The following is a 26,332-nucleotide window of genomic DNA, read 5'->3' as shown; positions in this document are numbered from 1 at the left end:
CAGCAAAGGGAAAATATAAAGCTTGTGATGCACAACCAAGGGAAAATAGAAAACTTGTGATGCACAACCAAGGGAAAAAGAAAGAAAACTTGTGATGCTCAACAAAGGGAAATAAGAAAACTTGTGATGCTCAACAAAGGGAAATAAGAAAACTTGTGATGCACAGCAAAGAGAAAAAGAAAAAAAAAAAAAAGCACAGCAAAGGGAGAATGAAAAGTTGGGATGCACAACCAGGGAAAAAAAACCAGACTTGCGATGCACAACACACAGCACAGTACTTCCCTGACCTCTTTAAAGAAAAAAAAAAAAAAAAATCTTTATTTCTAATTCTTTTTTTTCTTCTTTTTTTTGTTGTTCTGATGGCGATGGGGCAACAGCGCCTGCTGGACCTGACGCAGTGCATCACGGACCTGAACCGAGACCTGCAGCAGCAGCGGGAGAGGCACGAGCGAGAGGCGGAGGCCCAGAGGCAGCGGCACGATACGGAGCTGCAGGAGCTGCAGCGCCAGAACCTGCTGGCGGTGGAGGTGGAGACGGACCGCGTGCGCACCGAGATGCGCGAGGCCCTGGACCACCAGGAGTCGGCGGCAACGCTGCTGCAGACACGCCTGGATCAGGCCGGGAAAGAGCTGGCACAGGTGAGAACTAACAGGGTTTCATGTCAACTTTTGGGTAGCTATGGAAACGAGAACATGCCCAGTGCTCTCAGGGGTATGGCTGCCTACATTTTGTTTTTGTATTTTGTATTTTGTATTTCTTTTTATCACAACAGATTTTTCTTGTGTGAAATTCAGGCTGCCCTCCCCAGGGAGAGCGCGTCGCTATACTACAGCGCCACCCTTTTTTTTTTTGTATTTTTCCTCTGTGCAGTTTTATTTGTTTTTCCTATTGACATGGATTTTTCTACAGAATTTTGCCAAGAACAACCCTTTTGTTGCTGTGGGTTCTTTTACGTGTGCTAAGTGCGTGCTGCACACGGGACCTCGGTTTATCGTCTTATCCGAATGACTAGCGTCCATACCACCACTCAGGGTCTAGTGGAGGGGGAGAAAATATCGGCGGCTGAGCCGTGATTCGAACCAGCACGTTCAGATTCTTTGCTTCCTAGGCGGACGCGTTACCTCTAGGCCATCACTCCTCTCCACTACCCTACATGGCAGGGTATATAGACTAAAATGATTATACAGATACAGTGTTGCATGTCTGAGTGAGTGAGTGTGTGTGTGTGCATGACTGAAACGTGATTGAATGACACGGGAAATGAATGATGAGTGCCAAATGGCTGCTGTAAGTCTGCTTTACCCTAGGTAGGCAGCCTGTTGTGAAAGTGACTATGTGTGTAAAGCACTTAGAGTTTGGTCTCTGACTGAAGATAGGCATTATAAGTATCCATATCATATCATCATCATATCATGGAAAAAAAGAAATGAAAAAAAAGACTGGCACTACACTATGGCAGACACACTTTTCTTGGAGATAGCGAGGTGTGGCCCAACTTTCACACAGAAATCTGTTGTAAACAAAAAAACAAACAAAAAGTAAAAGGAATACAGTACAATGCAATGCAACAAATGACAACACAATACAATACAGTGCAGTGCAATACAGTGCAATGCAATGCAATGCAACACAGTACAATGATGTGTGTGTTGTGTCCAGGCGGCGTCAGACAAGGAGGCAGCGGTGGAGTCTCTGCGGCAGCAGTGGGCGGTGGAGAGGCAGGAGCTGCAGGAGGCACTGCTGGCCGAGAAGACCCAGGCTGTGGAGCAGGTCCGTGCCGCCCTTGTGGAAGAGTTGCGGAAGGAAGCGGAGTCCTTGGCACGGAAGGAGAGTGAGCAGAAGCATGCGGAGATGGAGGAGCTGAGGACGGAGCAGGCCAGGCTGCTGGGGGAGAGGGAGGAGGAGCTGCAGAGCCTGCACCGGGCGGAGCTGGAGGCCATGCAGAGCGAGTGGACCGGCAGGCTGGCCGCCCAGGAGGCAGACCTGCAGTCGGAGTTTGACCTCAAGCTGGAGCGTGTCAAGGCGGAGCTGGAGGAGGCTGTGGCTGTGCCGGAGGTGAGGGAGGCGGAGGTGCAGAGTGAAGTCGAAGACACGTCGTCATGCTGCGATCAGGGCACGCAGAGTGATGCTTCCTTTGTGAGCCTGGACGACCGTGAGATGCAGAGCGAGGCGTGCGAGGTGAGGGACCACGGCGTGCAGTGGGAGGAGGGATGGGGCTTGGGGGACCTGGCCGTGCAGACAGACTACTTCTCGGCAGAGCGAGGCGTGCAGAATGTTCGGGACGTCTGTGACCAGGTGACGCAGAGCGAGCGGCTGCGCCTGAGTGAGCAGGGCGTTCAGAGTGACGGCTCTTCCAGCTGTGAGCAGGGCGTTCAGAGCGAGGCGTCACCTGTCAGCGAACGTGCGGTGCAGAGCGAGGGTTGTGAAGTGGACGAGCGCAGCGTTCAGAGTGAGGGGGGGGAGGTCCTGTCTGAGGAGGAGCTTCAGCGACTGGTGGCACAAGCTGTGCAGAAGGCAAAGGCAGAGGTGTCCCAGCAGTACGAACAGGTGGGATTGCTTCACTCGTTATCTTTATCTCTTTTTTTTGTTGTTGTTGTTTTTAAGTATTCATTTCCTTCTGTCTTGACAGTTAAATTTGCTCACTCTTAAGCATTGAATTGTGACTCTATGGATGTGAAAGATTGGATGGCGATAAAAGTACTTAGTAGATGTCAATAAAAGTAGGCAGTAACAAAGGGTTGTTGATTACAGTTATTGATACGAAGAATATTTAACAGTTTGAAATGTAGTACACTGACATGAGGACTTGATCACACAACCAAGGAATGGCACAGCTGATGAAAGCCCAGGTAAAGTACATCTGTTGTGTACATATACATGCTAAAGGAACACTGATTGGTCAGGATTCCAGAAAATGGGTCACTGGCACCAGATGTTTTTTTTTCCTTGTGTGCTTTAATGTGCCTTCTTTGCTGTTAAAAACCCCCAAAGAAACAGATGCCGGACAGTGAATAAACCCAGCATGTTGGTCAGACCTTGGGTGAGAGCCTGTCCCAGAATCAAACACATATGACGGGCGCAATAGCCGAGTGGTTAAAACGTTGGACTGTCAGTCTGAGGGTCCCGGGTTCGAATCACGGTGACGGCGCCTGGTGGGTAAAGGGTGGAGATTTTTTCGATCTCCCAGGTCAACATAGGTGCAGACCTGCTAGTGCCTGAACCCCCTTCGTGTGTATATGCAAGCAGAAGATCAAATACGCACGTTAAAGATCCTGTAATCCATGTCAGCGTTCGGTGGGTTACGGAAACAAGAACATACCCAGCATGCACACCCCTGAAAACGGAGTATGGCTGCCTACATGACGGGGTAAAAACGGTCATACACGTAAAAGCCCACTCGTGTGCATACGAGTGAACGCAGAAGAAGAAGAAGAAGAAGAAACACATATGTAAGATACAGATGCCTGGCCTTTCCATGATAAACCCAAGGCTTGGTCAGGCCTTGACTGAGAGCTTGCCCAAAGGTTTGTGGGCAAAGACATGGATATTGGTACTTAAAATGTAACTTATAAATGTTATATAGCACTCATCTTTGGTCAGTAACCAAAGCGCTTTTCAAACACACACACAGTCATTTGCACAACAGGCTTCCTACCAGGGTAAAGAGCTGATTGACAGCTGCCTTCAGGCGCTCATCACTGGTTTCCTGTGTCGTTCAGTTGGGCTTGAGGAAGTGATGAAATAAACTGCTTTCAGCTGCTGGAGGAGGAGAAGCGAGGGAGGGAGAGGCAGGTGGCAGAACTGGAGGAGCGGCACCAGAGGGACAAGGAGGAGGCTGTGCAGACCTGCAAGAGTGCCGTGCTGGCTGAGAGACAGGTCTGTCCCTGTCATGTGGTTCCACTGCAAACATTAAAAAAAAAAAAAAGGTTTAACTGCACTAGGTGTCATGGTTAGACGTTGCACACCTGTTCCAACGGTTCCATCAAGGTTTGAGGTATCATAACGCTATACAAAAATTAATTATTGTTAAAAAATATTATAACTGACAGTTGGTTATTGATTTACCATGAGTGTTTCCAGATCAATTAACTATAGTCAGAAGTGTAAATCCAAGACAGTTGATGTAGCACATCTGATAACAGATCAGCTTCAATAAACTATCGAATTGGCCACTGATGTACCATGACTGTTTATAGATTGATTAAGTAAACTATAGTCAGAGCTGTAAAACTCATAGTTGATGTGTCACAGATGATTACAGATCCACTTCATTAAACTATAGTCAGAGTTGTAAAACTAACGGAAAGTTAGTCATTGGTGATGAGGACTGTTTTCAACGTCAATAAACTGCAGTGAGAACTGTAAAACTTATGGACAGTTGATCCCTAATGATTTTGGACTGTTCACAGATCAACTTCAATGAAGCCATCACCAAAGCTGTCAAGGACAAGGATGCCATGATCGAAAAGCTAACCGCTCAGCTGGACATAATGATGGATGGTGAGTGTACCAGTGTGCTTATTGCCACAAACACACATGCGCACACACACGCACATGCAGGCACGCGCGCACGCACGCACGCACACACGCACATGCACCCCACCCACGCATGCACACACACACGCACGCACATTCATGTGTGCATACATACATGCACACACATGTGAATTATGAAGATACACAGGGTTTAAAACCAGGAACAAAACTAAAAATAATGTCTTGCTTCTGTGATCAGAAGCTTCTGAAAAATCCATGTGACAGATTGAGATGGGCAGTTTGTTCCATACTACTGGACCTAGATAGGAGAGAGTGATGTTTTGTTGTTCCATACTACTGGACCTAGATAGGAGAGAGTGATGTTTTGTTGTTCCATACTACTGGACCTAGATAGGAGAGAGTGATGTTGTGTTGTTCCATACTACTGTGATGTTTTGTTGTTCCATACTACTGGACCAAGATAGGAGAGAGTGATGTTTTGTTGTTCCATACTACTGAACCTAGATAGGAGAGAGTGATGTTTTGTTGTTCCATACTAGTGGACCTAGATAGGAGAGAGTGATGCTTTGTTGTTTCATACTACTGGACCAAGATAGGAGAGATAGCATTGACCATGTGATGTTTTGTTGTTCCATACTGCTGTGATGTTTCGTTGTTCCATACTACTGGACCTAGATAGGAGAGAGAGCATTGACCATGTGATGTTTTGTTGTTCCATACTACTGGACCTAGATAGGAGAGAGTGATGTTTTGTTGTTCCATACTACTGGACGTAGATAGGAGAGAGTGATGTTTTGTTGTTCCATACTATGATGTTTTGTTGTTCCATACTACTGGACCTAGATAGGAGAGAGTGATGTTTTGTTGTTCCATACTACTGGACGTAGATAGGAGAGAGTGATGTTTTGTTGTTCCATACTAGTGGACCTAGATAGGAGAGAGTGATGTTTTGTTGTTCCATACTAGTGGACCTAGATAGGAGAGAGTGATGTTTTGTTGTTCCATACTAGTGGACCTAAATAGGAGAGAGTGATGTTTTGTTGTTCCATACTACTGGACCTAGATAGGAGAGAGTGATGTTTTGTTGTTCCATACTAGTGGACCTAGATAGGAGAGAGATGTTTTGTTGTTCCATACTACTGTGATGTTTTGTTGTTCCATACTACTGGACCTAGATAGGAGAGAGTGATGTTTTGTTGTTCCATACTAGTGGACCTAGATAGGAGAGAGTGATGTTTTGTTGTTCCATACTAGTGTACCTAGATAGGAGGGAGTGATGTGTTGTTCCATACTAGTGGACCTAGATAGGAGAGAGTGATGTTTTGTTGTTCCATACTAGTGGACCTAGATAGGAGAGAGAGCATTGACCATGTGCTGTTAGGTTTCTCTAGGAGGGAGTGTCAGCACTCTGTATTCAGTCAGCAGTGTCGTCCTCATTCCTGACAATGTGTTGAAGAAAGAGGAACGTTCTATGTCATGTGACGGTTCATGAGAGATGACAGTGTCAGACTGGACAGAAACAAAAGGCTGACCAGCTGACTGGGAAGACAGATGCGTCTTTAGGAGCGTTGCTCCGATTTCCTGACAGGTGTCTATATGTTTCAGCCTGGTTAATGCTGGGACGCATTATGAGAGTACAGACCCCCGATATCAGCGTCTTCATCAGCTTATCACATCAAAATATAGAAAACAAAAAGTTCAAAATTCTGTGGAACCTAAAGAAAAAGAAGAAACAGAAGAAGAAGAATGGAACATGTGGGGTGGGGTGGGGTTGGGGGCTCACTTAGTCTGGATTCATCACAAAGTTTCAGTTTCAGTTGCTCAAGGAGGCGTCACTGCGTTCGGACAAACCATATACGCTACACCACATCTGCCAAGCAGATGCCTGACCAGCAGCGTAACCCAACGAGTAACCCATCACAAAGCAATGATTGTTGTCAGTAGGGGACATGGTAGGGTGTGTCCATAGTACGCCGATTCAGAACAGGCACTACCAAACACAACCAAAATGACAGGGCAGCAGTGCAGGGTCTCCCCTGGTATGTGGCCTCCTGGCAGCCTCACATCAATAGTTCCCTCTGGACTGCCGACACTGGGACTGTGCCGGATGAACCTGGGTGTAGCCCCTGTATGGGAAGCTTGGAAACCAGCAGTGTGGGGGTAGTGTCACTGAAAACAGTGCAGATGATGGGGCAGCAGAAAGACTGGAAGGCTTGCTGTGTGTGTATGTGCCACAGGTGGTGATGTGGAGGAGAGGGAGCATGATGAGGAGATCAACGTCATCAGGAAACGGCTGGCCAGTGTCAAGGAGGAGGCATCCAACCTCAAGTGAGTTCTGGTTGACGGTTCTTGCTGTGCACTTGTGGTCTTTGTCTGACTGAGCTTGAGGGTCCCAGGTTTGAATCTCGGTAACAGCGGCCTGGTGGGTAAAGGGTGGAGATTTTTCCAGTCTCCCAGGTCAACATGTATGTGCAGACCTGCTTGTGCCTGAAGTTCCTTCGTGTGTGTACACAAGCAGATATGCACGTTAAAGATCCTGTAATCTATGTTGGAGTTCGGTGGGTTATGGAAAGAAGAATATACCCAGCACGAACACACCCGAAAACGGAGTGTGGCTGCTGTTAATGGCAGGGTGAAAACGGTTGTACACGTAAAAGCCCACTCGTATACATATGAGTGAACGTGGGAGTCGCAGTCCAAGAACAAAGTAGTTGGCTGAAATCAGTGGTTGTTTTATGTTGTGATGGTGTGGGTATGTAGCTTGTGTGAATGTGTGTGGGTGTTTATGCATAGAAGTTTTGAAGTTGTAAATAATGGCTTATGATGTGATAGTTACTCCGGTATTAATGAAGACTTTATTAAACATTATTAAACATTATTCTTACAGGGTTATTTCACAGTGTATCAAAAAATCAGTTTAACTTAAATCTTATTTATCTCATGGGCTTTTTATCTGATATTAGAATACATTAATTTCTCTCAGATTTTATGTGTCAAAGTTGAGAGATCTTTTTGTCCAGCAATGTAATTCCTCCTTGCCATTTTTTTTCTTTTTGTATGAGATGTTAATTAATTAAAAGATATGTCATGTCTGAGGACTCTTGATCAGTTGATATCCTCAGACACCTCCTCCTTCCTCCTCCTTCTACTTCTGCTCCTCCTCCTCCTACTCCTCATTCTCCTTCTGTTGCTCCTCCTCTCCTCCTTTTCCTCCTCTTCCTTCTGCTGTTGTTCCACCTCCAGTCCTCCTTCACATGCTTCTCCTCCATCTTCTGCTTTTTTCTCCTTCTCCTCCACTTTCTTCTCCTCCTCCTCCTCTTGCCTTTTCTGCTCCTCCTCCACCTTCTCCTCCTCCTCCTCCTCCTTTTGCTTTTTTCTGCTCCTCCTCCACCTTCTCCTCCTCCTCCTCCTCCTTTTGCTTTTTTCTGCTCCTCCTCCATCTTCTCCTCCTCCTTTTGCCTTTTCTGCTCCTCATCCACCTTCTCCTCCTCCTTTTGCCATTTCTGCTCCTCCTCCACCTTCGTCTTCTCCTCCTCCTCCTTTTGCCTTCTCTTCTCCTCCTCCACCTTTTCTCCTCCACCTTCTCCTTTTGCTTTTTTCTGCTCCTCCTCCACCTTCTCCTCCTCATCCTCTTACTTTTTTCTCCTCCTTCTCAACCTTCAACTCCTCCTTTTGCCATTTTCTGCTCCTCCTCCTCCACCTTCTTTCTCTGCTCCTCCTCCTCTTTCTCGATTCTCCTCAAAGCCTGACCAGCGTGCTGTGTGTATGTGAAGTAGCGTTCATAGGGACAAGCCTGCACTGTTCATTGAAAGTGAAAGTTTTCCGGTGACAGGCGTGAGAAGCAGCGCCTGGAGAGTGAGATGGGGGCGATGCAGATGCAGCTTCAGTACTACAGCGAGCAGTACAATGTGATGACCGCCTCTGCCACACCCCTCTACGACATGGCGCAGAGGTCAGTTGGGGGTCCTCCTGGGTTGCTCCTGCATGTATTCAGTGCACTTTTCTTCTTCTTTACAGTTTTTTTGGTCGTTGATTATGACAAATAACGAACACATCAATACATGTACAGGTTTGAAAAGTAGAAACAAAATGGCCTTGTACAAAATTATATACTTGAGCACTCACACATTTCTGATATATATATATTCGTGTGTATGCATGTATGGGTGAGGACAAACTGTCAGCTGCTGCAGCAGAAAAGCTAGCTTACAGAAAAGGGACGGCAGCCAACAGACCAGCATTAGCTTACACATGTGACCACTGCAGCAGAGACTGTCTCTCTCGCATCAGTCTCTACAGTCACAGGCAACGCTGCTTGGTCCAAGCAGACAGCCCAGTTAGACATTAGGTCGGATATACTCTATCCATGGTGAGCCATGACCGAAGGAGGCCTACTACTACTACTATTCATGCTTGCCTGCAAACATACCAAGAAGCCAACAAACATATATGGACATAGACCATGTTCTTACATACATACAGATTTTGTAAACACCACCACCCGCACACATACACACACATACACACACACACACACACACTCAGTCACACACACACACTCAGTCACACACACACACTCACACACACACACACACTCACACTGACACACACACACACACGCACACACTCAGTCACACGCACACACACGCGCGCACACACACACACACACACACACACACACACACACACACTCAGTCACACACACACACACACACACACACACACACACACACACTCAGTCACACGCACGCACGCACACACACACACACACAGTCACACACACACACACACTCAGTCACACATACACACACTCAGTCACACACACACACACACACACACGCACACACACACACTCAGTCACACACACACACACTCAGTCACACACACACACGCACACACACACACACTCAGTCACACATACACACACTCAGTCACACACACACACACTCAGTCACACACACACACACATACACACACTCAGTCACACACACACACACTCAGTCACACACACACACGCACGCACACACACACACTCAGTCACACATACACACACGCACACACACACACACTCAGTCACACATACACACACGCACACACACACACTCAGTCACACACACACACACTCAGTCACACATACACACACGCACACACACACACACTCAGTCACACACACACACACACACACACACACACTCACACACACACACTCAGTCACACACACACCACACACACTCAGTCACACACACACACACACACACACACTCAGTCACACACACACACACACACACACACACACACACACACACACACACACACACACACACAGTCACACACACACTCAGTCACACACACACTCAGTCACACACACACTCAGTCACACACACACACACACACTCAGTCACACACACACGCACGCACACACACACACACACACACACACTCAGTCACACACACACACACACACACACAGTCACACACACACACACACACACACACACACACACACAGTGACTGATTCCAAAGTGATTGTTTTGTTCCAGTGGCACAGAGGGAGTCATGACACAGTCGGTGTACTCTGAACAGGTCAGTTGGTTTTGTGATCTGGGCTGATGTCTGACAGCTGTGTCTCCTGAATCTACTTCATTTCAAAACCAACCTTATGACTCCCCTTTTCCAAACTGCCTTTGATTCAGTGCTATGTATGCGTGTGCATTAAGAGTATCTTTGTATGCGTGCACACATAGTTTGCGATGTGTGTTGAAACTCACTGAACTATTGGTGCATTTCTTGTTATGTTTCTCAATCAGTTGGACTTACTTGGTTTGATGGATAGTGTATAACATATTGTAATGTTAGTTTTATGGAATTGTTGTATTGTAAAACGCTTAGAGCAAAATTTATTTGATTTGGTGCTATATTAGTAAACTTGCAATAGTAGTAGTAGTCAAACATGTTATTTTAGGTCTTTCTTTTTTCTCTTTTTTTTTTATAGATTAATATATAAAAGTATGACTTGACATTGTGAATGCTTGTGTATAGGCATAAGAAAATTTAAATGTTAGTTTTAGTTTCACAGTCTGTTTCCTGGCTTGGGTCCCCAGTTTCAGTGCACCTGGTGGGTTACTGGTGGAGATTTTTCTGATCTTCCAGGTCAACATATGTGCAGACCTGCTAGTGCCTGAACCCCCTTTGCAGAAGAATAAATATGCATGTTTAAGATTCTGTAATCCATGTCAGTGTTACGAAAACAAGGACATACCCAGCATGCACATCCCCCAAAATGGAGTGTGGTTGCATACATGGGGAGGTAAAGAATGGTTGCACACGTTAAAAGCCCATTCTTACAAGTGAACATTGGGGTTGCAGCCCATGAAAGCAGAAGTAGTTTCAAAGTACAGTTCTTTGAGGAAGAGTATAAAAAATTACGTGCTATTGCTTTTATGAAGACATTGCTTTCTAGGCTAAATCCTTGGTAGACATTTCTGCAATGATTCTGATCTGCGAAAAATAGAGATTTCATCAGAACCGCTCATTATATTACATTGATCATTTACTACACTGGTAAATGTATTTCAGGTGATGATTTCTAGACCAGTAAACTCTTTCTGCAGAAAGATAACATTAGATTGTCACTGATCTCAACATCTTCATTATTTGTGTCCTGTCTCAATATAGAAACAAATATTTTAAATGTATTAATGTTATGATTATTAATATGCGTTTTTTCTTATAACAGGAGGTGCAAATGAAGGACCAGAAAATTTCAGAGCTGGAAAAGAAACTGGTGAGTGTGTCACCAAGTATGGTATAGTTAATGATTCAAATTGAAAGGCATTCATTTTTAGCATTTTTTTTCCTTCTAATACTTCATTTGGTGGTGGTGGTGGTGGTGTTTTTGGATTATGCAGTGAAACATTTATGATACATTTTGGAAATGGAAAGAAAAAGATGTTTATTTGGAAGGGAATATGAAGTGTATAGAATACCATTCTGGATTGATCTTAGATTTAATTACACATACTTAACTGTGACCCACTAGTGCAGACTCTGGCAGGGGTCAGATTCCTGTCCTGTGCAAACTACTACCCGCCTATGTGGAGAAAACAAAAGTAGCTACGGCTGATAACCTCCCGAAGTAGGTTACCTCCCCTGTGCATCCCTGACTATTGCCCTCTTTTTACGGCAGTCATCTTGACTCCTGATCCTGTGTTCCTCATACGGCTAAGGTTTTTTTCGTATTTCTGTCTGTCTGTCGATTCTTTGGCACTCATGTTTTGTATCTGACAAAGACTTGCATCAGGTCACAAACTTACTTAGCTCGTTTGGCCAATTGAGCTAAAATTATGGCGCAATCTCAATCGTAAATGGTCATGAGCAACAATGACGTTTCTGCGAATGTATGTAAACATAGTAGGCTCTGTGCAGATTATTGATAGGTAATTCACAGATGGGTAATACAATGCATAAATCACAGTTAACAAACTGACATTTCATTTGGTGTGTTTCAGTTGGAAAGTTAGACATGTTGTTAATAATCATTGTATTTTTGTTTCCAAGGCACTTACAGCAACAGGAAGAGTGTGTAAAATGTGAATGAGAGTCTTAGACGGTTGGTGAAAACAACATTACATGAAGTATGCTAATGAATCTAGACTCCTAGAGTATGCCTCATTGCATGAAGTATGGTTAACAGTCTAATCACCTGGAGTATGCATAAAGTGTGTTTAACAGTGTGTTTAAGAATCTAGACAACCAGAGTATACATAAAGTGTTTAAGAGTTACGACAGCCAGAGCATGCATAAAGTGTATTTAAGAGTTCAGACAGCCAGAGTATACATAAAGTGTTTAAGAGTTAAGACAGCCAGAGTATGCATAAAGTGTATTTAAGAGTTCAGTCAGAGTATGCATAAAGTGTGTTTAAGAGTTAAGACAGCCAGAGCATGCATAAAGTGTATTTAAGAGTTTAGACAACCAGAGTATGCATAACGTGTATTTAAGAGTTCCGACAGCCAGAGTATGCTTAAAGTGTGTTCAAGAGTTCAGTCAGAGTATGCATAAAGTGTGTTTAAGAGTATACATAAAGTGTGTTTAAGAGTTAAGACAGCCAGAGTATGCATAAAGTGTATTTAAGAGTTTAGACAGCCAGAGTATGCATAAAGTGTATTTAAGAGTTCAGACAGCCAGAGTATGCATAAAATGTGTTTAAGAGTTCAGTCAGAGTATGCATAAAGTGTATTTAAGAGTTCCGACAGCCAGAGTATGCATAAAATGTGTTTAAGAGTTCAGTCAGAGTATGCATAAAGTGTGTTTAAGAGTTAAGACAGCCAGAGTATGCATAAAGTGTATTTAAGAGTTCCGACAGCCAGAGTATGCATAAAATGTGTTTAAGAGTTCAGTCAGAGTATGCATAAAGTGTGTTTAAGAGTTAAGACAGCCAGAGTATGCATAAAGTGTATTTAAGAGTTCAGACAGCCAGAGTATGCATAAAATGTGTTTAAGAGTTTAGATAGCTAGAGAATGCATAAAGTGTGGTTGAGAGTTTAGACAGCCAGAGTGTGCATAAAGTGTGGTTGAGAGTTTAGAGAGCTAGGGTACACTTAAATGTGTTTAAGTTAAGAATACGCATAAAGCATAGTTACGAGAGACACGAGTATGTATAAAGCGTGGTAAGTGTATAGACAGTTAAGCATTCACAGGCAAAGAAAATTTGTTTTAATTGTTTTTTTTGTCTATTTGAACAGATGGAGACCTCCATGACGACCAGTGTGCGAAAGGAGGCCCGGGACAAAGTGTCCATCCTGACGTAGGTTCCATTCTCCTGTCTGACCCGTCTTTGTGCCATCACGGGCTGTGTGAATGAACTCATGGCCCGTGTGTGTGTGTGTGTGTGTGTGTTCGCTGTGTGGTTTTCTTGGTAAAATGTGATACACAGCCATTTCAACTGGGCGTCCAGTTGGTCAGGCGTTGAACTTCTGATCCAGTGTTGACCAGTGACCGGGGTCCAAGGCCCCTTTTCAGCATGATGTTGTGTGTCCCTTAGGAAAGGTAGGCTTTCTTCACTCCCGATGATTTATTTTTCTCACTCCGCCAAAGTGTAAATAGGGTATCTGTCTTCGGCTGGAGAGGATTGGGCCCTGCCTTCCTATGCAGAGCCTGACACAGTGGGTAGGAATTGACCGTTCTGATGCCTATGGTAAGGCTGTGGGAGCTTTAGCCTACTTAACTTTGTGTGGTGTCCTTTTCATGAAGGGGAACAAGATGGGTTTAATTACACATACTTAACCGTGACCCAACTAGTGCAGACTCCGGCAGGGGTCTGACATTCCTGCCCTGTGCAAACTACTATCCGCCTATGCGGAGAAAATGAAAGTAACTACGGCCGATAACCTCCCGGAAGTAGGTAACCTCCCCAGCCCCCCCTGACTAGCGCCCTCTTTTTCCGGCAGCCATCATGACTCCTGTTCCTGTGCTCTTCATACGGCTAAATTTTTTCTTATTTTCTGTCTGTCGATTCTCTGGCGTTCTTGTTTTTTTTGTCAAATTATATCTCCAAGCAGGTCAAAAGATGGGTTACCTTGCAGTCGTATGCATCATTGTTGTTGATCAGTTGAAACGGTAATGGCAATGAAGGCTTTCCATTATTTCTCAATCATTGTCATTTTCCTTTTTCTGCGATTTTTTTTTTCGCAGTTGATTGGTGTTTTTCTTTCTATATTCCCTCGTGTGCTTGGATTTTTTTTGTGTTGTCTATAACCCTGTTGGTGAGGCAGCCATATTCTGTTTTCAGAGGCTGTTATATATGTTAGCTGGCTGTTTTGTTTCCGTTGTCCCAACAATGTGTGTGATGGATGACAGGATCTTTAACCTGCGTATTTTGAAATTCTTCCTGTCTGTGCATGTGAAGGTGGTTCAGACTGAATGCGATCTGTTAACGTGACCCAAGAGCTGGTTCAGGCTGATGATGGTCAGTTAACGTGTGTGGACCTGAGAGAAAACACCTCTGCCAGTGCCCGCTGTGTATTGTTGGGAGTTGACTTCCATAACCTTGTGAATGACTGAGCTCTGTCGTTGTGCTGCACTGATGGGAACGCACACAGAGCAGTACCTTAGCAGGGGGCTTATGATGCTTGTCCACTTTTCTTTACTTTTCTTGTCTTTCTGTTGTGTGAATGGACTTCTAAAAATTTCCATACAATCTTCCATCCTCAATCAGCATTGACCGGAGCAGTCATTGCTCAGTGGTCAGCCCTTTTGATGTACTGGGAAGTTGGAGTTCAGTCCTAGCCAGAAGCCTTGATTGATATCACCTGATTTGACTTGCCCAGAGTTGATTGTGATTTGGGCTCCAATGGGATGAAAGATTACAAGAGTTGACTCCTGTTGAGACACCTCATACGTGATTTTGAGTGCTGATCTAATTTCCTGACCAACACCAACACTCGGGTGATTGTTGCCATGCGTGAGTTTGTTGTCCTGTTGTGCAGTATTACTATTAGAATTGATTGGCATTCCAAGCTGTCATCTTCATCAGTTATGGAGCATAGTTCTGATTAGCATATCATTTTCATTGGTCATGGAATGCAGATTTGTTTAGCATCACAGGTATCTTCATCACTGATAACATAGATCTGTTTAACTTCACAATATCTTCATCAGTCATGGAATGCAGTGTTTAGTATTACAATTCCTTCATCAGTCATTATGGAACATAACATCTTCATCAAGCATGGAATGCAGATCTCCATCGCCATTGAGCATGACAGTACCATCATCACTGATCATCATGGAATACAGAAACGTTGCTCAGTGTCAGTGCCAGGGTGAATCCAGAACTGAAAAGTCATGATATTTGTGCCAGAAGAACCCGCTGTGTCTAATTCAGAGCAGATGCTGGCTCGTTCTGCCCCCGATTGATTCGGCATTTATTGTCAAAACTAAACGGCGTAGTAGGTACTGTCCTGTGCGCATTGAATTGGAACCGGCACTACTGAACCCAGACACAGAAACCACTGGGTGTGGCCGTGCAGGATCTCCTGTGGTGGGTACCCTCATGGCGGAACTGTGAAGGAACGGACAAGTAAAGAATCATTGAGACAAGCGGCATGGCAAGAAATGCCAGTGTGGAAAAAAAAAAAAATGGAAGATGGGAGGGGGGGGGGGATTTGGGGACAGTGGGGGGGGGGGGTGTGGGAGGGGGGGGGGTGCAGCCAGTCACACCAGGAGAGGAGAGAGAGGGAAGTGCTGGTGGGTGGTGGATAAAAAGCGGGGTGTTTTTCCTCCTGGCGACGGCAGGTGTAACGTGGGTGACCTCGTGTTACTGTGCCTGGACGAGCGTCACAACCAGTACGTGGTGTTCACGGTGGGCACCACGCTGCACTTTCTGCACAGTGACTGCGTTGACGCGCTAGGCCTGCGACCAGGTCAGTGTCATCACCCGCTTTGGCCCTCTTCACAGGGCTGCTTGTTTGGAGAGGTGGTGGTGACTGCGCCTGTGCAAAACTCTCACAGACACAGACAGATATGCACACACTCGCATACGCACACGCATGCACTCACACTAACACACTCACACACACGTGCGCGCGCGCGCACACACACACACACACACATGAGTGTACACAAACACACACACACACACACACACACACACATTCACGCTCTCACACACTGATAGGTTATAATTATTTTGTTTTCTTAGATAAATGAAGATCTTGCCGTTCCTCTCTGAACATATATATAGATATATAGATATATATATATATTCGGGACATTCTTATCTTTGGGAGGAAGGAGGGGACAGAATTGTGTTTTAAAGGTGTGACAGGGGAGGAACATTGTGTTGTGTGTAGGTATATGGCAGGGGAAAGTGGGGGTTGGGGATGGGAAAGAGAGCAACGGAGGATAAAGGGGAAACCTGCAGATCACAAATTGTGTGACAAGAATTAGCCACTGTCTTCAAGGCGTTTCACCCCTGTAACATAACAATCGCAGTTAGCTTTGTATGGGTGTTGTCATGTAAGCATGTGATTCAAGATTGGAAGAGGAGGAGGTCTGAGAGGTGGATGGGAAGGGGAGGGGGGAGAGGGGGGGAGTCATGGAAAGTGCTTTGATCCACAGTGGGGGTGAGGGAGGAGGGGGGGGGGGGGGGGGGCAGCGACCTAGTAGAGGCAGAGATGGATGGATATATGGAGTGTCACAGCTGCTTGATCCTATCAGTGTGCTTTGAAGGCCACTGTCCGATGTGTCCGTGTTTCCAGTCGCTGCAGTAAGCTCAGAAGTGCTTTATTCAATCCACACGGAAATGAATTCGCTCAATCACAAGGCTCATCATTCAAATGCAGCAGCTGCTTGTGTGTCAGCAACACAGCCTGTTTCCTGCTGCCTGAGCAAGGTTGATGAGTATCAGCCCTTGATCCTGTCGTAAGAAGGTTGTACAACCTCTGGTGCTGTAGTTGGTGTGTGTGTGTGTGTGTGTGTGTGTGAGAGAGAGAGAGAGAGTTTTAGTTTCAAGGTTGTGTTGTAGCGTGCAGACCGATCCATATACACCACGCCACTTTTGCTTTAAAAAAAAGAAGTTGAAGTGTATATATATCTATATCTATATCTATATCTATATATATATATATATATATATATAACTTCCTCAAACATATATTTATATACATACATACATACATACATAATATATATGTATACATACATATATTAGAAAAAAAGAGGTTGAAGTTTACATATATATATAAAAACTTCCTCAAATATATATTTATATACATACATACCTAATAAATATGTATACATACATATATTATAGATCGTCAAGTTGTGTTCCCCTGGAGTTTGATTTGTTAGATAAAAAGTTGAAGTTTTAGATATATATCTATATCTGTGCAGATAGGTAGATATGTATATGTATGTTAAAGAACAAAATGTCACGTCTTGTTCCTATGTAGTTCAAATTTGTTCTCAAGCTTTCACCTTCTACTTTGGCTTCATCAGGCTGTCAGACACACATCAGGACCAAAGTAAGTCAACTTTGCATCATATGCACACACATACACACACTCTCTCTCTCTCTCTCTCTCTCTCTCTCTCTCTCTCTCTTCCCCACCGTCACACACACTTACATAAACACACATACACTGGCCGACATAAGCTGGGCAGCACTCTAGTAGGAACCTAGAAGCACCTTTCACACCCCTCCCCTCAACCCTCTCACACACACACACTCCAGAAACAAACCCTTTTCACAGCTCTTTAGTTTTACACACACACACACACACACACACACACACATGCACATGTATATATTTTGATGGATAGATAGATAGATGTGCACTTGGACTTGTTTCTGTTGATATGTATTGTACTTGTTGTAATGACGAGAGTGTTCTCCATGGTTGCACAGTGCCTGAGTTGTTAGTGCAGAGAAGTAGTAACATACATCTGTTTTGTGTTCGGTGCAGCGGAAGGGGAGGTGAGGAAGAACTGGGTTCTGGCAGAAGTGACGGAGCGGGAGTACTGTCAGGCCAGGAAGGTGAGCATGCGCACGAGTGGGGGGTTGCGGGGGGGGGGGGACTGCTCCGTCCATTTTTATTTTCCATTTGTTTGCGTTCTTTTTTTTTCTTTTTTTTTTTTCTTTTTTTGTCTTCTCACCCCCTCCCGCCCCTCCTCCTTTTTGTTTTATAAATGATAAATGTACATATTATAACAACACATACTTGTATCAGTTGAGTATGGTTCTTTTGGATTGATAATAGACATACATACAACATAACATTGACTGTCCTCCTTGGGGAAAGGTTGCGTGCTGTGAGTGTGTGTGCGTGTTTGTCTTTGTGTGTGCGTTTGTGTAGGGTGGGGGAGGATGATAAATGGCAGGCGCAAGAGGTGAGTGGTGACAGTAGTGAACATTGATTCAGAGGGTCCTGGGTTTGAATTCTTGTCATGGGTCCTGGGTTTGAATTCCCTCACTCCTGCCCTCTCACCCCCTGCCCCCTTCCCTCACCCTTCCCTTTCAGAACCCTTTCTTTCCCTCATACATTCACAATGACAGTTCTACTCATCCTGCTTTTTGTGTGTGTGTGTGTGTGTGTGTGTGTGTGTGTGTCCTTTCCTGTGACTTCTCATCACTTTCCTTTCCTGAACTTTACTCTCTCTCCCTCTTTGTCTGTACCTTTCTGTCTGTCACTCACTCATTTCATTTGCCTGAAGAAGAGCTTGTGGCTCAATACGTCGCCTCTTTTATCCCAAGTGAGTCGACTTTTACCAAGATGTTTTAGTCTACCTCCCTCTTGCCATGGTGTTTGGTGGGTTTAGGGTGGTAGGTTTTTTTTTTTTTTTTTTTTTTTTTTTTTTTTGATAATCTTTTTAATCTCTTGGGTCAACAGATGTGCAATCCTGCTTTGTGCCTGAACCCCCATTATGTATTATGCATGCAGATCAAATGTGCCTGTTAAAGCTCTGTAATCTGTGCCCGTGATTTTGGAGACAAGACATACCCAGCAATGTACACACCCCAAAATGCAGTGTGGTTTCCTGCATGGAGGGGTAAACATGGTTATGCATGATGTGTGGTGTCGCTAACAACCATCACTAATGGGTACAAAAACATTTGACTGCACATTTCTGATGTCGAATTCATTCGGATTTAATTTATACCTGATTGGCATATCTTTCTCAGTTATCAAATTGATGTAAATGGGACAGAATGGAATAAAAGAAACAGAAATCTACAAAATTGTCATTTATACTTTGAACAGAAAATGAACATTGACTTATCATTAGAATCGGCAAGGCCCCTCTGTCTACTTTTCTCGCTTTCTCCTATTTATTTGTCTTTACCTTTCTCCCTCACACCTCAGTCCTGCACCGATGTCAGTGCAGGACCTGTGTGGATGCTGTGAAGAGAGACCATGTGCAGTCAAATAGGGCTATAGTAAACAACAGTGATAAATAATAAAGCTATGATGTCATTGTTTTGATTTCCTGCTGATCTGGATTTGCTTATTACACATGTTTAAATGTGTGTAAATGTTGTTTTTTTTTTTCATGCAATTGAAAGACTGAAACTATTTCATGGTTTATGGGGACAGTGGACGTGTGCCTTGCACTGTGATGTGGATTGTGTGTTTGTGTTGTTGGCACAGGCCCAGAACCGGTTCAAGGTGCCGGTGAACACCAAGTTTTACCGTGTGAAGGCCAAGCCCTGGCTGCCCAAGGGCTCCTCCACAGGGAGCTAAGAAACAACAGGGAATGCTATTTCGTTGCTGCCCAAGGGATCTTCCACAAGGAGCTGAACTGGGCACAGTTTTCCGCCGAGTTCAAGTGCGTCATGGTGTCTCTTGGGGTCACACTTTTAGCAGTTCTCATCGCCTACTTTTTTGGTTTTTTAGAGTAGCGAGTGACTGGAGGTCCCTTTTTGTTTGTCAGTTTGTCTTGTAGTTGTAGTTTTGTTTTTCTTTTTTTTTCTTTGGCGATTCTTTTGAGTAGAAGGGAGTGGGAGGGGACGTTTTTATCATGTTTTTTTATGCAAAAAGATTTGCCTTCCTGCATGTATTTGGCTTCAGCTGAGGCCTCGAAATTCGGTGGTGTTGTGAAGGCAAGTGGTCTGTTTGAGTATAAATGAACTTGTGAGGATGATATTTGTACAAATTTCAATCAGTGTATATGCTGTGCTGTATGTTTTGAAAATATGGCTGAGCTTTTTATTGTTTGTTTTTTTTTGGGTGTTATGAATTGTGTGTGTGTGTGTGTGTGTGGTGATATTACAAACTGGAAAAAAAAAAGAAAGAAGATTAAACCATGTGGTAAGAAAACGGTGTTTGCTTTGAGTCATTATCAGATCATTAATTTGGTCACTTGATGTGCTTATAAGCTGTTAGTAACATGTAAAGATCCATTCCTTTTTCAGATATGCAATTTCACACATTGTCCATTGTATCAATCACACTGAGCAGGATGTGGGGATGAATCTCCTAAAAATGGTTTTTAACGTTGTACGTACTTTGTGACTGGTGTACAAGTCTGCTTGGATTGAGACCTCTGCCAGTGCAAAGTATAGGTCAGTATGTACAGTGTCATGATCCAAGGTCTGTATCTCATCCTTGGACTTTTCAATGTAAAAAAAAAAAAAGCAGTGGTAATGGTCACGTGGAATGCTGAGACGATGTCATGCCGCCTAGGTGCTGCTTTGGGGGGTTGTGAAGGAAATAAATATTTTTTAAAATTTTTAATAAAAATTTTACCTGGACTGAACACAGCTTGTGGGTGAATTGGGACTTTTTGACTTTATTTTCCTTTTTCTTTGAATTTAAGAACTTTGACAGGTATCCAGCCATGAAATGGCCCCTTTGCGGTCTGCTGCGCTGTAAGCAGAAAAGTAGACGAGGGGCCCAGCTGATTCTAATGATAAGTCATTTATTTGGTTTGAATTGTTCGGATTGGCTCCTTTTAGTCTTAGCCCCTTCTGAAAGCACCTTAGTCAGCATAGTGAATCCTCACTTTATGATCTGGAAAACCTTGATAGATGAAGGTATGGAAAGAGTTCATACATTCCTCTGTGAAAAAGTGGCACACTGTGATCTAATCTGTTCTCACTTGCAAAATGAGTACAGCATGCTAAGTTTTAAAAAAAAGGTAATTTTAAAAAAATAGATTAACTGTCAAATCAGTGAGCCTTTCTTTTTTTCTTCTGAACACATAGAAAAAGCAAGTGTACAGTTGATGCAGAAATATATCTTGAGTTTGCTCTTTATTTAACCGAATATTTCTCATTATTGATTTCCATGAATATTTGCTGAAGTTTCTCTTGGAAGTGCAAGTTGAAACATAACCATCTGTGTCTTCACACGCGTGCACACACACACACACACACACACACACATATATATATGTATGTATATATACTAAGCATTAAAAAAGAAATATATATATGTATGCTTGATTTTTGCTAGACTTTGTGTTTGATTTAAAAAAAATACTTAATCTAACTTCATAATGACGGTAAACTGATGATGATGAAGTTACAGTCACTGTTCAGCTGGTCATGATGAAGTTATAGTCACTGTTCAGCTCAACTGTTTCCGCTCTATTAGGGTCTCCAAATCCCTTCACATAAACAAAACTCATTTCTGCACAGATATCGCAAACACATCCACAAAATGTGCATGTTCATACATTCCAAATAAATCTTCCATTTCTGTGAGAGTCACTCTGATATCCATGCTGTTGGTGTCGTGGCAGGATTGGACTCTGAACCTCTGATCAGGCCCTGTTTTGTCTTGGTGCTGTGTCCTTGGGGAGGGAAAGAGACTTTACTCCGGTTTCCCTCAGTTTACCTATGTGTGAATGGGTTCACTGTTAGAGATGATGTTACACCTCATCCAACAATGCTGATGGATTGAATACTTTTCCTGAACACCAGACAAATCTTTTAGTAATCTTTTACTTAGCGCGCGCGCGCACACACACACACACACACACACACACACACACACATACTATTTTCCATGCTTTTGACCAGGGAAAAAAACACCAGAAAATGTTGAATCATCATCAGTGTTAGCATTGTCATAACGTAAATGGGTGTTCATGCAGTACATAAAGAAACTGGAAAAGTACTACCAGTAATTGTATTTCAAAACATTTTGTCCAGGACTGGAAAACTTATGATTTTTAAACATTTTTAAAGTTTCAGTCAATCGGGGAACTTACCATGAAATTAAAAACAGCTTCCGGTTGAATAGATGAATATTGCTGGTGGCATCTGAATGATTTACATCTTGTTTTTGATATTTTAAGTTTTTTTGTTTTTGTCGTTTTTTGTTTTTTTGGCCTTGGCACTTAATTCAGTAACGTTTGACACCGGACAGGTGTGCCTCACAAGACACAGGTCCGTTGTGATGTGGTCAGTGTTTTATTAGACATTATGCATCAGTAGATCCACCACTCACAGTAGTCACATCTTGGTTTTCCCTGTTCAGACAAAAGTGCACCCACTTAATGGACAGAAAACGATTGCAACTTACAACTGCACTTTTCTGAAATAAGCTCACATCTCATTGACCATTAATGATGAAAATGATAATTTACTCAAGCTTCATCTAGAGTCAGATTGACACTTTAACCTTGAATACTTATCTGCTTCCCTGACCTCTGAAACAGAGATTACAAAGCCTTAGATGTCTCTGGTAAGAACAAAACGACAGCCGCTGGCAATGAACAGAAACTTCACAGTGCTAACAACGAAAGAAGAAACAAAACCTGTCGGCTGGGAAGGGGTGGTGGGCTACCAGAACTAGAGGCAGGTCAGACAAAAGAAGAGAACAAGGATCTGTGGCCTTGAAGATGAAAAAACAAACAAGGATCTGTGGCCTTGAAAAAGACAAAAGGAAAAAAGAAGAAGAGCAAGGATCTGACCCTGAAGACGGTAGCTGGGGGGAGAAAAGAAGAGAACAAGGATCTGTGAACTTGAAGAGAGTAGAAAAACAAACACCAGACAATTAAAACTGTCAACAGATGGAAAGTTAGAGAATGAAAAACTACTGAACTTTTGAATAGGATGTGATTAACATGTAGGGTCCATGCTAAGGTCAGGCATCTGTTTTGCCACCCCACCCCCCACACCCCTTATTATTTTAAAAGGAGATGTGGTGGTGTGTGTATGGATCAGTCCACACATTTCAAGGCCTCTTTGAAACTGAAACTGGACAGCTTTAGGAATGGTAGCATGCCCGAAGAGGCTGTCAGATGTGTCGGGGAGTCTTGGTGTTAATTAAACTTACACCATGCAGCTACTGCTTTCACCCCTCTCCTCCGCACCCTTTGTTTGGATCTACAACTTTTCCCGTATCGGAATTTAGTGTGCAGGATCAACATTCTTCACTACTCTGTTCACGCACCAGTCGGTGATATGAATGATGGATTTTGAAAGCTGGTTTTGAAGACTGTCCAGTTTGTATTATCTTTTCGTGTTGCACTGAATCTTGTGTGGTGATGAATTAAAGCGCCATTTCTTCAGCATTGACGTTCTTCAGTGTTTGTACAGTTTGTGTCTTTCATCTCTCTTTGAGTTGTGCACAAATACATGTGTGTTAGAATGAGTTTTTGAATATTTTTTTAACATGGGTGCTTTCTGATCAGGGAAGCTCTTCAGTGGAGTTGTGTGCTTTTGTCTGAAACTATGAAATTTATCAGAATGGTTCCTCTGGTGTGGCAGTGAGTTGGGTTTTTTTTGTTTTTTTTTAATGGGTATGCCAACACAGTAACTATTACCACTTTATGCTGAATATTTGCATTTTGTGCATCAGATATCCACACACAATGTATATATAATTCTCCTTCTGACAGTGAAAGTATGCATTGAATGACTTTCTCTTTTTTTTTTTTCAGGGGTGGGTGGGTTGGTGGGAGTATGCAAGATTTATATTTTTGACTGAATGATTAAAAACGGGAATTTACTCCATGGCTGACATTGTTATATACATGCCAATAAACGTTTTTTGATGTGTGCAATGTTTTTTTTTTTTTTTTTTTTTTTTTTTTCCAAATCCATTCCCCCATACCCCCCAACACTCAATAAGTTTGGTCCCTCCCCCAGCCCCCTTCCAGAGATGTGAGAGAGAATGTGGGGAAAAATGGTGCTTTGTCATTTCTGGTCACTCTGGACTTACCTTTGAGGGACAAACATAAATCTCCATCATGTAGACAGCCATGAGCTGGCTTCAAGAACATACGCCTGGTTTGCATTTTTCGCAACAATGATATTATCCATGGTGAAAAAGCGGGCATGGACAGATGATTGGAAATGTGTGGTAAACACACAATGCTTGACAAGTTTGGCCAGCTGCAGGTCTTCCTTTAGTGGGTGAGGGGGTGAGGAGGGCATGGATGCAAGGCCAGTAGTTTGTTGTTTTTCTTCCGTTGCTATGACTGAAGGCTGCATTGCCCCAGGTTCCTGCAGCGGGTGGCACATGCATCTTTGCTGCAGTGATCACAGCCAGGTGTTTGATACTGCAGGTGTTTGGAACAGTGATCACAGCCAGGTGTTTGATACTGCAGGTGTTTGCAGCAGTGATCACAGCCAGGTGTTTGCAGCAGTGAACACAGCCAGGTGATTGATACTGCAGGTGTTTGGTGCAGTGATCACAGCCAGTTGTTTGCTGCTGCAGGTGTTTGGTGCAGTGATCACAGCCAGTTGTTTGCTGCTGCAGGTGTTTGGTGCAGTGAACACAGCCAGGTGTTTGCTACTGCAGGTGTTTGCAGCAGTGATCACAGCCAGGTGATGGTGCAGGTGTTTGTAGTGAACCCAGCCAGGTGATACTGCAGGTATTTGCAGCAGTGATCACAGCCAGGTGATGGTGCAGGTGTTTGCAGCAGTGATCACAGCCAGGTGATGGTGCAGGATTTTTTTTTTTTTTTTTAATAACAAAATGAAACACGCCTCTGCTGCTGTCAAGGTTTATGCTGTAAACGACTATGAAAATGGACTCAGGGGGAACTACCCCCATCAAGAACAATTGATCATGTTTATGTCTGTCTTCCACAGTACAGCAAGCTCAATCCAAGTTTAAACCCGATGTTAACAGTACAACTTTACCTCATTCTTCACACATTTTTATGAATGTAATGCATGGCCAGCTCTGTCGCAAAGTTGCGGTGGAGAATCTGAGGAGCCCCACCCCTCAAGACGGTCCTCAAAGCTGACGAAACTGAACTGCCAAGCGTCTTGTCTCCTCGCTGTGGCATATGGTTCGCCAGCCAGCAATATGGCAAGGCTCATCTTCTTCACCCAAACAAAAAATGTCACTCTTGCAGGTAAACTGTGTAACAGTGTGAATCTTGACAGCAGTAGAAGCCTGTGCCATCTTCCCCTGAAATCGATAGCTCATGTGACAGTGATAGAACAAGCTTTGGAGTGGCAGTGCATGGAACCGTCGGGTTGAGTCATGTATGAATGATGCTGACATATACTACAAAGGCACAGGCAGCAACAAGCAAAAAAAAAAAAAAAAAAAAAAAAAAGAGAGAAAACCAAAAACGAAAGAGGTGCCATTCACAAGACAACTGCAGCAAAGCTCGAATTATTCATAATTTCTGCATAGACTATGGTTTGAAATTTGCAGTAATTTACATTCAAATGAGGTTTGTCAGCCAGTGTGTGTGCATTGACGGAGATGAAGAGCTTGGTTTCCCTTTTTACACTTGAAGTTTTTGTGTTGAAGATTCCATGACATCTTCAAGGTTTTCAAGGAGAAATACATAGAATGATTTCAGTAATCTGTTCGTGAAAAGAGATAGAATAGACATGGTCTGGAGAAAAAGCATCCTTCACCTTAAGTTTGTAGATAGGATAAAAAATACAATATGATGCATTTCTGTACAGTATGCATGAGTCTTTTTCTGTGCAGAACATACAGGTCTATTTTTGTGCAGAATGTATGGGTCTATTTTTGTACAGCATGTGTAGGTCCATTTCTGTGCTGAATGTATGGATCTATTTCTGTGCAGAATGTAAGGGTCTGTTTCTGGGCAGACCCTTTGGGTCTATTTCTGCATGGAAAGTGTGGGTCTACTTCAGCCTACAAAGTTCAGGCAGGGCCACTGAGTCTGTGCAAAGATGGATCTCTGTCACCCCTCAAACGACAGGGAAGGACATGGACTGTGTGACTGCAGAGTGGAAGGCGTCTTTCTGTGATGTGTGAAATGTTCCAGAGCTATACTGCAATGCACAGTGAGAGCGACTCTACCGCTGTGTGGCAGACGTGGAAACAAAACTGTACAGTGTACTGCCATCAGTGTTGTGTATTGCTAGAAACTGTTGATCATGAAACTTGT

The 26,332-nt window shown here is 43.6% G+C and overlaps 1 protein-coding gene across 2 annotated transcripts in view; it reads left to right on the top strand.

Annotated features, from left to right (window-relative positions):
* The window catches only part of LOC143295502 (RB1-inducible coiled-coil protein 1-like), a 48,611-nt gene extending 25,792 nt beyond the window's left edge, over positions 1-22,819 (top strand). For both annotated transcript variants that reach the window (XM_076607225.1, XM_076607224.1), the window contains 12 exons: positions 378-638; positions 1,660-2,547; positions 3,757-3,876; positions 4,410-4,500; positions 6,735-6,825; positions 8,330-8,449; positions 10,038-10,080; positions 11,234-11,281; positions 13,240-13,301; positions 15,791-15,918; positions 17,962-18,032; positions 19,645-22,819. In XM_076607225.1, the coding sequence (XP_076463340.1) occupies positions 378-638; positions 1,660-2,547; positions 3,757-3,876; positions 4,410-4,500; positions 6,735-6,825; positions 8,330-8,449; positions 10,038-10,080; positions 11,234-11,281; positions 13,240-13,301; positions 15,791-15,918; positions 17,962-18,032; positions 19,645-19,737 (2,016 nt within the window). In that variant the 3' untranslated portion in view covers positions 19,738-22,819. The remainder of the gene's footprint in view (positions 1-377; positions 639-1,659; positions 2,548-3,756; positions 3,877-4,409; positions 4,501-6,734; positions 6,826-8,329; positions 8,450-10,037; positions 10,081-11,233; positions 11,282-13,239; positions 13,302-15,790; positions 15,919-17,961; positions 18,033-19,644) is intronic.
* The last annotated feature ends 3,513 nt before the right edge of the window (positions 22,820-26,332 follow it).

Source organism: Babylonia areolata, chromosome 20 (genome assembly GCF_041734735.1).
Source record: "Babylonia areolata isolate BAREFJ2019XMU chromosome 20, ASM4173473v1, whole genome shotgun sequence".
NCBI lineage: Eukaryota > Metazoa > Mollusca > Gastropoda > Neogastropoda > Buccinidae > Babylonia > Babylonia areolata.
Note: the sequence above shows the minus strand (reverse complement) of the source record. Positions and strands in the feature narration are given on the sequence as shown.